We start from the raw sequence: 13,264 nt of genomic DNA, 5'->3' as shown, positions 1-13,264 counted from the left end.
CTGTTTTTAATCTTATCCCTATAATTTTTTTTGGTGTTATATTGTTATTTTGTTTTGTTAATTTGTGTTATTTTGTGCTATTCTGTCTTATCTGATGTTATTTTGTTACCAGTGTCTATAATGTTGCTATATGACAGACAGTTGCTTATACTGTTGTTTTTTACTTTCCTAGCAACCCCATGAATAAGACCCGGGAGAGTCGAAACGTTGGGTTCTCTCTACAAGTTTCAATGTGGCAACTTTTTGTATATTGTGTTTGAATAAATTTGGCACAACCCCTTTTTTGCATCATACCAGTATTGAGTGTGCGGTAAATTTCTGTACTTGAGTAATAGAAATACGGCAGAAAACAGAGGACGAAAGTTCAGAGAAGAAGCTTCATAGAAAGACATTGAAGTTACCGACGCCATTTAACCCTTTGGGAGAAAGTGATTCCAGCACTTTACCAAGTAAATCCCACCAGAACTGTAACAGGTAAAGCCCCCAATACCCACAGGTGTCCCTTCTAATTGGGGGGGAACTATCACCTCTAATAATCCTCGGACAGTTCTGACAAACACGGAAAAGTGCCCCTTTATGGAGGTGACAAAGTCTATTTAGTCACTGTAGCTTCCATAGTATCAGCTCTAATCCAATGGGGAGAGAGCGATTTACCCTGAAGAGTCACAGATTGTGGGGTTGTTATAAAATGTTATATTTAGGGGGTTTTGTGTTGTATAAGAATCACAATAGTTTTGATCCTTTTCCGCTGATAGATACAAATGACCCAAATATGAAAGACGGGAACCAAGGAAACATGTATTACTCTCATAGTACGGGCCCCCTTTTTTGGCCCACAGTATAATGTTCTCACAGTACCACCATCCTGAATATTATTTTTGTAATCCATATAACGGAATGGAGAAAGTCAGCACTTACCCCTTTTAGAAGATACTTCAGTCCCTCTACTGGTTCATGTTCATAGACCAGTGAAACATGGACTAGTAGAAATGCAAATTAAGTCCAAAACGTTGTCCGTCATGTCTTTTTTTTTTAAATCGCTGCGCCTGCCGTCAGGCTGTTAGCACTGTTGCCCTTTTTATCATTGTCCTGAATGAAAAAAATTAAAAAGGACTGAAGTATTTTCTAAAAGGGGTTAGTGCTGATTTTCTTCATTCCGTTGTCTTGATTAGGTCGGGGAAACACTAGCGTATAACACGGACGAGTGCTATGTGAGAAAACATCACCTACCACTCGGACCAATGTTACTCTATAGGCCAACTCACATCTGCAATTATTTTCTCATGCCGAATCGGCATGCGGGAACAATCGCAGCATGCTGCGATTGGCACCGAGACTCAGCCGAGTCTTGGCTCACTTGCACCCATAAAAGTCTATGGGTGTCGGTGACACAGCGCACAGCACTCGGATATCATCTCAGTGCTGTGCGATGTACACCGACCCCGGCAATGGAGGAGATGGAGAAATTAGTTTCTTCGCTTCCTCCACAGCTGTGCTCAGATCCTCTCTGTGCGAGAGGCTCGGAGCACAGTAGCATGACACTCAGCTCCGCTCGCAGCAGAGCAGGAGCCAAGAGTCATTAGTATATCACATTTGATGCTCCCGCATCGAATGCCATACGCTAGTGTGACCCCAGCCTTATAAATAGTCTCACGTCTATGCACCACCCTGAAGATTTATTATAGTGGAGGTTGTAACATTGGTTCAAGGTGTCCATATCCTGGGTAAAAACTTTCTATTTGGTGCCTCAACACTTTTCTATAATTATTTTTGGAATATTTTCACACCTGGATTTTTGGTGTTTTTCATGTAATATACGGAAGCCTACATGGAGACATTGGCATCAAATATCTCCTGTCTTGATGTTCTTACAAACAAGCTTTTCTAAAAGCCTCAAACTTCTGTGTGTGAATCAGACATGAGATCTAACGTGATAGAAGATGACCGTGCGGGGAAGACGGGAAACCTTCATATAGGCGGCCAGTGGTGATGGAGTCAGTGATGGACTCTGGCCAAATATGTTTTTAGAGCCATAGTAGACGATAAAGATGTCGTCCTCATCATGAAGTAGTTATTTCTCCTGTCACGTGTAATGAATATCTCCTGCAGTATTGCTAATGCCGATTCCAGTGTCGGTAAATGAGACGAGAATTAGCGTTATGGAAGATGAGTCTATGAGAAACGTATTCAGCTGCCGACTCCGAGGAAGAAACCGCTTGTTGTCTGTGGCCTAAAATATATAGGTTTTATTAGTAGATATCAGGAAAAAAACAGAAAGTTGTAAAATAAAAAAAATACCATTGGTGCATGGGTCCCCGCCAATCTCTGTATTTTCTGGTCAGTCTTAAGGAACTTGTAATTCCTACAGCTAATTAGCTGCCATAGCAGTGAGTAACATAGCCAGTGAATTGTAACATGGAGGAGATGTCAGCAATTCAGCTTATGTTTCAGTCCTATAAGACTAGAGAATAGAACGTGTAGATGTTGTATCTCCTGTGTTTCCCAGTAATTTAATTACACAGGATTTTATGATGTTACATCGTGTCATCTTCTCCATTCAGGGCTCTACAATATTGGATCCTCTTAGTGGACATCTTCTAAATAAGAGAATTTTCCTGATTTACCCATCAAAGATGGATATGGACAGAGACAAGATGGTGGAGAGGATATTACACCTCACCCTAGAGATCCTCTTCCGGCTTACTGGAGAGGTGAGAGATTCTGATGACGTCTCATTACATCATTCTTATCTATGGGAATAACAGATGGACAGAACTGGAGAGGTGAGGACTCTGGAAATGTCTGTAGTGAGATGTATTAATGTGTGTCTCCATAACCAGGATTACAAAGTAGTGAAGAAGACCGCTAGTGAGCGCTGTCAGGACCCTGTGTCTGAGGGATGGGGAAGACCCCTGAGCCCAATCACGGGGCCTCCACCTAACCCCCTGATACATGAGGACATCAATGATGCGAAGATCCTAGAACTCACCTACAAGATGATTGAGCTGCTAACTCGAGAGGTGACCGTGCTGGGAATGCTGGGACATTACACAGTAACGCTATGAAGGGATCGGGGGGATGACGGTATCATTGTATGTGTCAGGTTCCTGTAAGGTGTCAGGATGTCACCATCTATTTCTCCATGGAGGAGTGGGAGTATTTAAAAGGACACAAAGATCTGTACAAGGACGTCATGGTGGACGTTCCCCAGCCCCTCACATCACCAGGTAATAGACAGGACTAAATACACACAGCCTAAATTCATCTGTATGTAAAGAATGAATTCAGTCCCTGTATGTGTTTCCTCCAGATCTATCCTGTAAGAGGACAACACCAGAGAGATGTCCCCGTCCTCTTCTTCCACAGGACTGTAAACAAGAAGATCCCAATGTTCCTCAGGATCACCAGGTAGATGGAGAGACGGTGTCATGAGATCTTCCCTATGATGTGTAGATGGCTGTGAAGGTCTTGTGCTTCAGTCTTGTTTTATCCACAGTATTATATGCTTTATACTTGTGTAATGAGAACGGTGGAGATGGCAGGATTAGAGCTGATCATAGATGTGACTTCTCCATCTGTCTGTGACTTTTACTATATTTGTTTCAGAGTGAAAATCTGACTCATATTAATACTACAGAGACATATGTGAGGGGTGATGAGCGGTGTAAAGAGGAGATTCCTACATATGACTACCCAGGTGAGTAGTAACCAGGGGTGAATTATGGGTAGCCAGGTCCTCGGGCTGTTCAGACACTTTGGGCCCCCCGGTCATGTGATGGGGTCATCATATACCTCAACCAGATTATTCCAGAAAAATAGTTGCTGTGTGAAACTATAACCTGTCAAACATCCATTGATCTAGTCAATTTACCCTTCAGTTAGGAAGAAAAAAACAAAAAAACACAATACTATCACTATAAGTGCCAGTATTCACAGGAGATCTGTACTTAGTATGCAGTGTCTGTGTAGAGGTAATACAGTGATCACCAGTGACATTGTGCACCGGACCTCTGTATATAGTATACAGTGTATAGTGTCAGTGTATAGGTAACACTGACTCACCAGTGACGTCTCTAGGTGAAGTATTTCATCTTTCATCCAGCACAGACCGCCATCACTTCATTCAGCCAGGGCTCGTCTCTGCAGGAAATAACACAGTTATCTGGAGCTCCGCTTGCAGAACACATTACTTAATTTTTCCCAACTTCTACATTACACCACATGAAGAAAAAGAGGCGACATAGTGCCACTCTACACAGTAACAGGACCGCCCCCCCCCCATTTAAAACAGTGTCCTCAAAAAATAAATACATCACTGCAGTAATAATATCCCTTAATTCGCCCCCATGGTAATAATAATATCCCCAATCCTGGCCCCGTGTGTCTCATTCCTGGCTCCAGCCATATGTTCTCCCATCCTGCCCTCATGAGTATCCATTCTGCCCCATATGATCTCATCCTGCCCCATATGATCTCCCCATCCTGCCCCATCAGTCGCCATCGTATCCATCCTGCCCCATGGTCCTGCATGATCTGTCTTCAATCCTGCCCCATGTCTTTCATTCTGCCCCTTGTCTCCAATCATGCCCTGTATCTACATTCTGTCCATGTCTCCAATCCTGCCCCCTCTTTCTCCAGTCCTGCCCCCAATGTGTCCGGCGTCTGTGCCCCCAGTGTCCGGCGTCTGTGCCCCCAGTGTCCGGCGTCTGTGCCCCCAGTGTCCGGCGTCTGTGCCCCCAGTGTCCGGCGTCTCTGCCCCCAGTGTCCGGCGTCTCTGCCCCCAGTGTCCGGCGTCTCTGCCCCCAGTCCGGCGTCTCTGCCCCCAGTGTCTGGCGTCTCTGCCCCCAGTGTCCAGGGCAGCATCTCTGCCCCCAGTGTCCAGGGCAGCATCTCTGCCCCCAGTGTCCAGCATCTCTGCCCCCAGTTTCCAGCATCTCTGCCCCCAGTTTCCAGCATCTCTGCCCCCAGTGTGTCCAGCATTTTGCCCCCAGTGTGTCCAGCATTTTGCCCCCAGTGTGTCCAGCATATTGCCCCCAGCATGTCCAGCATATTGCCTCCAGTGCTCCAGCATCACTGCCCCCAGTGTCCAGAACAGCATCTCTGCCCCCAGTGTTTCCAGCATTCTGCCCCCAGTGTTTCCAGCATTCTGCCCCCAGTGTTTCCAGCATTCTGCCCCCAGTGTGTCCAGCATTCTGCCCACAGTGTCCAGCATATTGCCCCCAGTGTGTCCAGCATATTTCCCTCAATGTGTCCAGCATTTTACCCCCAGTGTGTCCAGCATATTGCCCCCAGTTTGTCCAGTATTCTGCCCCAGTGTGTCCAGCATATTGCCCCCAGTGTGTCCAGCATATTGCCTGTCCAGCATCTCGGCCCCAGTGTGTCCAGCATATTGCCCCCCAGTGTGTTCAGCATATTGCCCCCCAGTGTGTCCAGCATATTGCCCCCAGTGTGTCCAGCATTCTGCCCCCAGTGTGTCCAGCATTCTGCCCCCAGTGTGTCCAGCATTCTGCCCCCAGTGTTTCCAGCATTCTGCCCCCAGTGTTTCCAGCATTCTGCCCCTAGTGTGTCCAGCATTCTGCCCACAGTGTCCAGCACACTGCCCCCAGTGTGTCCAGCATATTTCCCTCAATGTGTCCAGCATTTTACCCCCAGTGTGTCCAGCATATTGCCCCCAGTTTGTCCAGTATTCTGCCCCAGTGTGTCCAGCATATTGCCCCCAGTGTGTCCAGCATATTGCCTGTCCAGCATCTCGGCCCCAGTGTGTCCAGCATATTGCCCCCCAGTGTGTTCAGCATATTGCCCCCCAGTGTGTCCAGCATATTGCCCCCAGTGTGTCCAGCATTCTGCCCCCAGTGTGTCCAGCATTCTGCCCCAGTGTGTCCAGCATTCTGCCCCCAGTGTGTCCAGCATTCTGCCCCCAGTGTGTCCAGCATTCTACCCCCAGTGTGTCCAGCATTCTGCCCCCAGTGTGTCCAGCATTCTGCCCCCAGTGTGTCCAGCATTCTGCCCCCAGTGTGTCCAGCATTCTGCCCCCAGTGTGTCCAGCATTCTGCCCCCAGTGTGTCCAGCATACTGCCCCCAGTGTGTCCAGCAATCTGCCCCAGTGTCTCCAGCATATTGCTCCCAGTGTCTCCAGCATATTGCCCCTAGTTTGTCCAACATTATGCCCCAGTGTGTCCAGCATATTGCCCCCAGTGTGTCCAGCATATTTCCCTCAGTGTGTCCAGTATATTGCCCCCAGTGTGTCCAGCATTCTGCCTCCAGTGCTCCAGCATTCTGCCACCAGTGTCCAGCATATTACCCCCAGTGTGTCCAGTATATTACCCCTAGTGTGTCCAGCATATTGCCCCCAGTGTGTCCAGCATATTGTCCCAGTGTGTCCAGCATTCTTCCTCCAGTGCTCCAGCATTCTGCCCCCAGTGTGTCCAGTATATTGCCCCCCAGTGTGTCCAGCATTCTGCCCCCAGTGTGTCCAGCATATTGCCCCCAGTATGTCCAGCATTCTGCCCCCAGTGTGTCCAGCATATTGCCCCCAGTGTGTCCAGCATATTGCCCCCAGTGTATCCAGCATATTGCCCGCAGTGTGTCCAGCATTCTGCCCCCAGTGTGTCCAGCATATTGCCCCCCAGTGTGTTCAGCATATTGCCCCCCAGTTTTGTCCAGCATTCTGCCCCCAGTGTTGTCCAGCATTCTGCCCCCAGTTTGTCCAGCATTCTGCCCCCAGTGTGTCCAGCATTCTGCCCCCAGTGTCTCCAGCATTCTGCACCCAGTGTCTCCAGCATTCTGCCCCCAGTGTGTCCAGCATATTGCCCCAGTGTGTTCAGCATATTGCTCCCAGTGTCCAGCATTCTGCCCCAGTGTCTCCAGCATTCTGCCCCAGTGTGTCCAGCATATTGCCCCAGTGTGTTCAGCATATTGCCCCCAATGTCCAGCATTCTGCCCCAGTGTCTCCAGCATTCTGCCCCCTGTTTGTCCAGCATATTGCCCCCAGTGTGTCCAGCATATTGCCCCCAGAGAGTCCAGCATGTTGCCCACAGTGTGTCCAGCATATTGCCCCCAGTGTATCCAGCATATTGCCCGCAGTGTGTCCAGCATTCTGCCCCCAGTGTGTCCAGCATATTGCCCCCCAGTGTGTTCAGCATATTGCCCCCCAGTTTTGTCCAGCATTCTGCCCCCAGTGTTGTCCAGCATTCTGCCCCCAGTTTGTCCAGCATTCTGCCCCCAGTGTGTCCAGCATTCTGCCCCCAGTGTCTCCAGCATTCTGCACCCAGTGTCTCCAGCATTCTGCCCCCAGTGTGTCCAGCATATTGCCCCAGTGTGTTCAGCATATTGCTCCCAGTGTCCAGCATTCTGCCCCAGTGTCTCCAGCATTCTGCCCCAGTGTGTCCAGCATATTGCCCCAGTGTGTCCAGCATATTTCCCTCAATGTGTCCAGCATTTTACCCCCAGTGTGTCCAGCATATTGCCCCCAGTTTGTCCAGTATTCTGCCCCAGTGTGTCCAGCATATTGCCCCCAGTGTGTCCAGCATATTGCCTGTCCAGCATCTCGGCTCCAGTGTGTCCAGCATATTGCCCCCCAGTGTGTTCAGCATATTGCCCCCCAGTGTGTCCAGCATATTGCCCCCAGTGTGTCCAGCATTCTGCCCCCAGTGTGTCCAGCATTCTGCCCCCAGTGTGTCCAGCATTCTGCCCCCAGTGTTTCCAGCATTCTGCCCCCAGTGTTTCCAGCATTCTGCCCCTAGTGTGTCCAGCATTCTGCCCACAGTGTCCAGCATATTGCCCCCAGTGTGTCCAGCATATTTCCCTCAATGTGTCCAGCATTTTACCCCCAGTGTGTCCAGCATATTGCCCCCAGTTTGTCCAGTATTCTGCCCCAGTGTGTCCAGCATATTGCCCCCAGTGTGTCCAGCATATTGCCTGTCCAGCATCTCGGCCCCAGTGTGTCCAGCATATTGCCCCCCAGTGTGTTCAGCATATTGCCCCCCAGTGTGTCCAGCATATTGCCCCCAGTGTGTCCAGCATTCTGCCCCCAGTGTGTCCAGCATTCTGCCCCCAGTGTGTCCACCATTCTGCCCCCAGTGTGTCCAGCATTCTGCCCCCAGTGTGTCCAGCATTCTGCCCCCAGTGTGTCCACCATTCTGCCCCCAGTGTGTCCAGCATTCTGCCCCCAGTGTGTCCAGCATTCTGCCCCCAGTGTGTCCAGCATTCTGCCCCCAGTGTGTCCAGCATTCTGCCCCCAGTGTGTCCAGCATATTGCCCCCAGTGTGTCCAGCATATTTCCCTCAGTGTGTCCAGCATACTGCCCCCAGTGTGTCCAGCAATCTGCCCCAGTATCTCCAGCATATTGCTCCCAGTGTCTCCAGCATATTGCCCCTAGTTTGTCCAACATTATGCCCCAGTGTGTCCAGCATATTGCCCCCAGTGTGTCCAGCATATTTCCCTCAGTGTGTCCAGTATATTGCCCCCAGTGTGTCCAGCATTCTGCCTCCAGTGCTCCAGCATTCTGCCACCAGTGTCCAGCATATTACCCCCAGTGTGTCCAGTATATTACCCCTAGTGTGTCCAGCATATTGCCCCCAGTGTGTCCAGCATATTGTCCCAGTGTGTCCAGCATTCTTCCTCCAGTGCTCCAGCATTCTGCCCCCAGTGTGTCCAGTATATTGCCCCCCAGTGTGTCCAGCATATTGCCCCCCAATGTGTCCAGCATATTGCCCCCCAGTGTGTCCAGCATTCTGCCCCCAGTGTGTCCAGCATATTGCCCCCAGTGTGTCCAGCATTCTGCCCCCAGTGTGTCCAGCATATTGCCCCCAGTATGTCCAGCATTCTGCCCCCAGTGTGTCCAGCATATTGCCCCCAGTGTGTCCAGCATATTGCCCCCAGTGTATCCAGCATATTGCCCGCAGTGTGTCCAGCATTCTGCCCCCAGTGTGTCCAGCATATTGCCCCCCAGTGTGTTCAGCATATTGCCCCCCAGTTTTGTCCAGCATTCTGCCCCCAGTGTTGTCCAGCATTCTGCCCCCAGTTTGTCCAGCATTCTGCCCCCAGTGTGTCCAGCATTCTGCCCCCAGTGTCTCCAGCATTCTGCACCCAGTGTCTCCAGCATTCTGCCCCCAGTGTGTCCAGCATATTGCCCCAGTGTGTTCAGCATATTGCTCCCAGTGTCCAGCATTCTGCCCCAGTGTCTCCAGCATTCTGCCCCAGTGTGTCCAGCATATTGCCCCAGTGTGTTCAGCATATTGCCCCCAATGTCCAGCATTCTGCCCCAGTGTCTCCAGCATGTTGCCCCCTGTTTGTCCAGCATATTGCCCCCAGTGTGTCCAGCATATTGCCCCCAGAGAGTCCAGCATGTTGCCCACAGTGTGTCCAGCATATTGCCCCCAGTGTCCAGCATATTGCCCCCAGTGTGTCCAGTATTCTGCCTCCAGTGCTCCAGCATTCTGCCCCCAGTGTGTCCAGCATATTGCCCCCCAGTGTGTCCAGCATATTGCCCCCAGTTTGTCCAGCATTCTGCCCCAGTGTGTCCAGCATATTGCCCCCCAGTGTGTCCAGCATATTGCCTGTCCAGCATCTCAGCCCCAGTGTGTCCAGCATATTGCCCCCCAGTGTGTCCAGCATATTGCCCCCCAGTGTGTCCAGCATATTGCCCCCAGTGTGTCCAGCATATTTCCCCCAGTGTGTCCAGCATATTTGTTGTGAATTCCGCTCTTGGGCTCCCTCAGGTGGTTGTAAGTGTCACTTTTGTGAGTTCTGCTCTTGGGCTCCCTCCGGTGGTTTTAAGTGGAATGGCTGCTTCTTGGATTTAGCAGTGTGCAGCTGCTTCCACTGATTGTCTTTCTGCTCGGCTATTTATGCCTGGCTCTTCCCTTCAGCCAGTGCCACTTGTCAATGGTTCCTGGTTGGATTCACATCTCTGCTTGGATTTCCCTGATATCCTGACCAGTTCAGCAAAGATAAGTCCTTGCTTTGCTCTTTTCTGTCCACATGTTGTGGACTTAATTGTTCAGTACATTCTATGTTTTGTCCAGCTTGTCAGTATGGGTTTTTTCAGTTAAGCTGGAAGCTCTGGGAAGCAGATTTACCCTCCACACCTTTAGTCAGGTGTGGAGATTTTTGTAAACTCTGTGGATTTTTCTAGTTTTTTATACTGACCGCACAGTATTCTTTCCTGTCCTATCTATCTAGCTAGACGGGCCTCCTTTGCTACATCCTGGTTTCCTTCTATGTATGTCTTTTCCCTCTCCACTCACAGTCATTACTTGTGGGTTGCTATCTATCCTTTGGGGATTTTCTCTGAGGCAAGATACCTTTCCTGTTTCTATCTTTGGGGGTAGTTAGCTCTTAGGCTGTGACGAGGTGTCTAGGGAGTGACAGGAACATCCCACGGCTACTTCTAGTGTTGTGTTGAGCTTAGGGACTGCGGTCAGTACAGGTACCACCTCCTTCAGAGCTCGTCCCATGTTGCTCCTAAACCACCAGATCATAACAGTACAAGTGGCCAAAAATGAATTAAATGCATCTCAAAAGAAGGAAAAAAAAATTCTGAGCCATTTTTTTTCTGTGCTCTGTATTGTCTTTTTTCCTCTTGATCTCTGGGTGGTTCAGGATTTATACTCTGGCATGGATGTTCAGGGTTTGTTTTCTCGTGTGGATCAACTTGCTGCAAGAGTACAGAGTATCCAAGATTATGTTGTCCAGACTCCGGCTTTGGAGCCTAAAATTCCTACTCCTGATTTGTTTTTTGGGGACAGATCGAAGTTTTTGAACTTTAAAAATAACTGCAAATTGTTTTTTGCTTTGAAACCCCGTTCTTCTGGTGATCCCATTCAGCAAGTTAAAATCATCATATCCTTGATGCGTGGTGACCCTCAGGACTGGGCATTCTCCCTTGAATCAGGGGATCCGGCATTGCTGAAAGTAGACGCATTTTTTCAAGCGCTCAGATTATTGTATGACGAACCTAATTCTGTGGATCATGCAGAAAATCCCTGGTTGGCCCTGTGTCAGGGTCAGGAAGCGGCAGAATTATACTGCCAGAAATTTAGAAAATGGTCTGTGCTCACTAAATGGAATGAGGATGCTCTGGCTGCTATTTTCAGAAAAGGTCTTTCTGAAGCCCTTAAAGATGTTATGGTGGGCTTCCCTACGCCTGCTGGTTTGAGCGAATCTATGTCTCTAGCTATTCAGATTGATCGGCGTCTGCGCGAGCGCAAAGCTGTGCACCATATGGCAGTGTCCTCTGAGCGGAGTCCTGAGCCTATGCAATGTGATAGGATTTTGACTAGAACAGAACGGCAGGAATTCAGACGTCAGAATAGGCTGTGTGTTTACTGTGGTGATTCTGCTCATGTTATTTCTGATTGCCCTAAGCGTACTAAGAGGGTCGCTAGGTCTGTTACCATCAGTACTATACAGCCTAAATTTCTCTTATCTGTGACCCTGATTTGCTCATTGTCGTCCTTTTCTGTCATGGTATTTGTGGATTCAGGCGCTGCCCTGAACTTAATGGACTTAGAATTCACCAGGCGCTGTGGTTTTTCCTTTCAGCCTTTGCAGAGCCCTATTCCTTTGAGGGGCATTGATGCTACACCATTGGCCAAGGATAAACCTCAGATGACCATGTACATGACTCCAGCACATCAGGATGATTGCCGTTTTCTGGTGTTGCATAACCTGCATGATGTTGTTGTACTGGGTTTTCCATGGTTACAGGAACATAATCCGGTGCTGGATTGGAAAACTATGTCTGTGACTAGTTGGGGTTGTCAAGGGGTACATAGTGACGTTCCTTTGATGTCAATTTCCTCTTCCCCCTCTTCTGAGGTCCCTGAGTTTTTGTCGGATTTCCAGGATGTATTTGATGAGCCCAAATCCAGTTCCCTTCCTCCACATAGGGACTGTGATTGTGCTATTAACTTGATTCCAGGTTGTAAGTTCCCTAAGGGCCGACTTTTCAATCTGTCTGTTCCAGAGCATGCCGCCATGCGGAGTTATGTTAATGAATCTTTGGAGAAGGGGCATATTCGGCCGTCTTCGTCACCATTGGGAGCGGGTTTCTTTTTTGTTGCTAAGAAGGATGGCTCCTTGAGACCCTGTATAGATTATCGTCTTCTTAATAAGATCACGGTCAAATTCCAATACCCCTTGCCTTTGCTTTCTGATTTGTTTGCTCAGATTAAGGGGGCTAGTTGGTTTACTAAGATTGACCTTCAAGGGGCATATAATCTTGTTCGTATTAAACAGGGTGACGAATGGAAAACTGCATTTAATACGCCCGAAGGCCATTTTGAATACCTCGTGATGCCATTCGGGCTCTCTAATGCTCCATCTGTGTTCCAATCTTTCATGCATGATATTTTCCGCAATTATCTTGATAAATTGATGGTTGTATATTTGGATGATATTTGATTTTTTCCGATGATTGGGAGTCTCATGTGAAGCAGGTCAGGATGGTATTCCAGATCCTTCGTGATAATGCTTTATTTGTGAAGGGGTCTAAGTGCCTATTCGGAGTTCAGAAGGTCTCTTTTTTGGGTTTTATTTTCTCTCCCTCGTCTATGGAAATGGATCCTGTTAAGGTCCAAGCTATTCATGACTGGATTCAACCCACATCTGTGAAGAGCCTTCAAAAATTTTTGGGCTTTGCTAATTTCTATCGCCGTTTCATTGCCAACTTTTCCAGTGTGGTTAAGCCCCTTACTGATTTGACGAAGAAAGGCGCTGATGTGATGAATTGGTCCTCTGCGGCTGTTGAGGCCTTTCGTGAGCTTAAACGCCGATTTACTTCTGCCCCTGTGTTGCGTCAGCCGGATGTTTCTCTTCCTTTTCAGGTTCAGGTTGACGCTTCTGAGATTGGGGCAGGGGCCATTTTGTCTTTGAGGGATTCTGATGGTTCTTTGATGAAACCGTGTGCTTTTTTTTCCAGAAAGTTTTCGCCTGCGGAGCGCAATTATGACGTCGGCAATCGTGAGTTGTTGGCTATGAAGTGGGCATTTGAGGAGTGGTGACATTGGCTTGAGGGAGCCAAGCACCGCGTTGTGGTCTTGACTGATCATAAGAATCTGATTTACCTCGAGTCGGCCAAGCGGCTGAATCCTAGACAGGCTCGATTGTCCCTGTTTTTCTCCCGTATTGATTTTGTGGTCTCGTATCTTCCGGGATCTAAGAATGTTAAGGCTGATGCCCTCTCTAGGAGTTTTTTGCCTGATTCTCCTGGAGTCCTTGAGCCGGTTGGCATTCTTAAGGAAGGGGTGATTCTTTCTGCCAT

At 48.8% G+C, this 13,264-nt stretch overlaps 1 protein-coding gene across 1 annotated transcript in view; it reads left to right on the top strand.

Annotated features, from left to right (window-relative positions):
- The window catches only part of LOC138663609 (zinc finger protein 585A-like), an 87,891-nt gene that overhangs the window by 52,390 nt on the left and 22,237 nt on the right, over positions 1–13,264 (top strand). Inside the window, exons 2-6 of the mRNA XM_069749878.1 lie at positions 2,562–2,711; positions 2,841–3,020; positions 3,104–3,227; positions 3,311–3,408; positions 3,607–3,697. Coding sequence (XP_069605979.1) covers positions 2,634–2,711; positions 2,841–3,020; positions 3,104–3,227; positions 3,311–3,408; positions 3,607–3,697 — 571 coding nt within the window. The 5' untranslated portion in view covers positions 2,562–2,633. The remainder of the gene's footprint in view (positions 1–2,561; positions 2,712–2,840; positions 3,021–3,103; positions 3,228–3,310; positions 3,409–3,606; positions 3,698–13,264) is intronic.

This window comes from Ranitomeya imitator, chromosome 2, assembly GCF_032444005.1.
Source record: "Ranitomeya imitator isolate aRanImi1 chromosome 2, aRanImi1.pri, whole genome shotgun sequence".
NCBI lineage: Eukaryota > Metazoa > Chordata > Amphibia > Anura > Dendrobatidae > Ranitomeya > Ranitomeya imitator.
The sequence above is the reverse complement of the archived record's forward strand: the minus strand, read 5'-3'. Positions and strand labels throughout refer to the sequence as shown.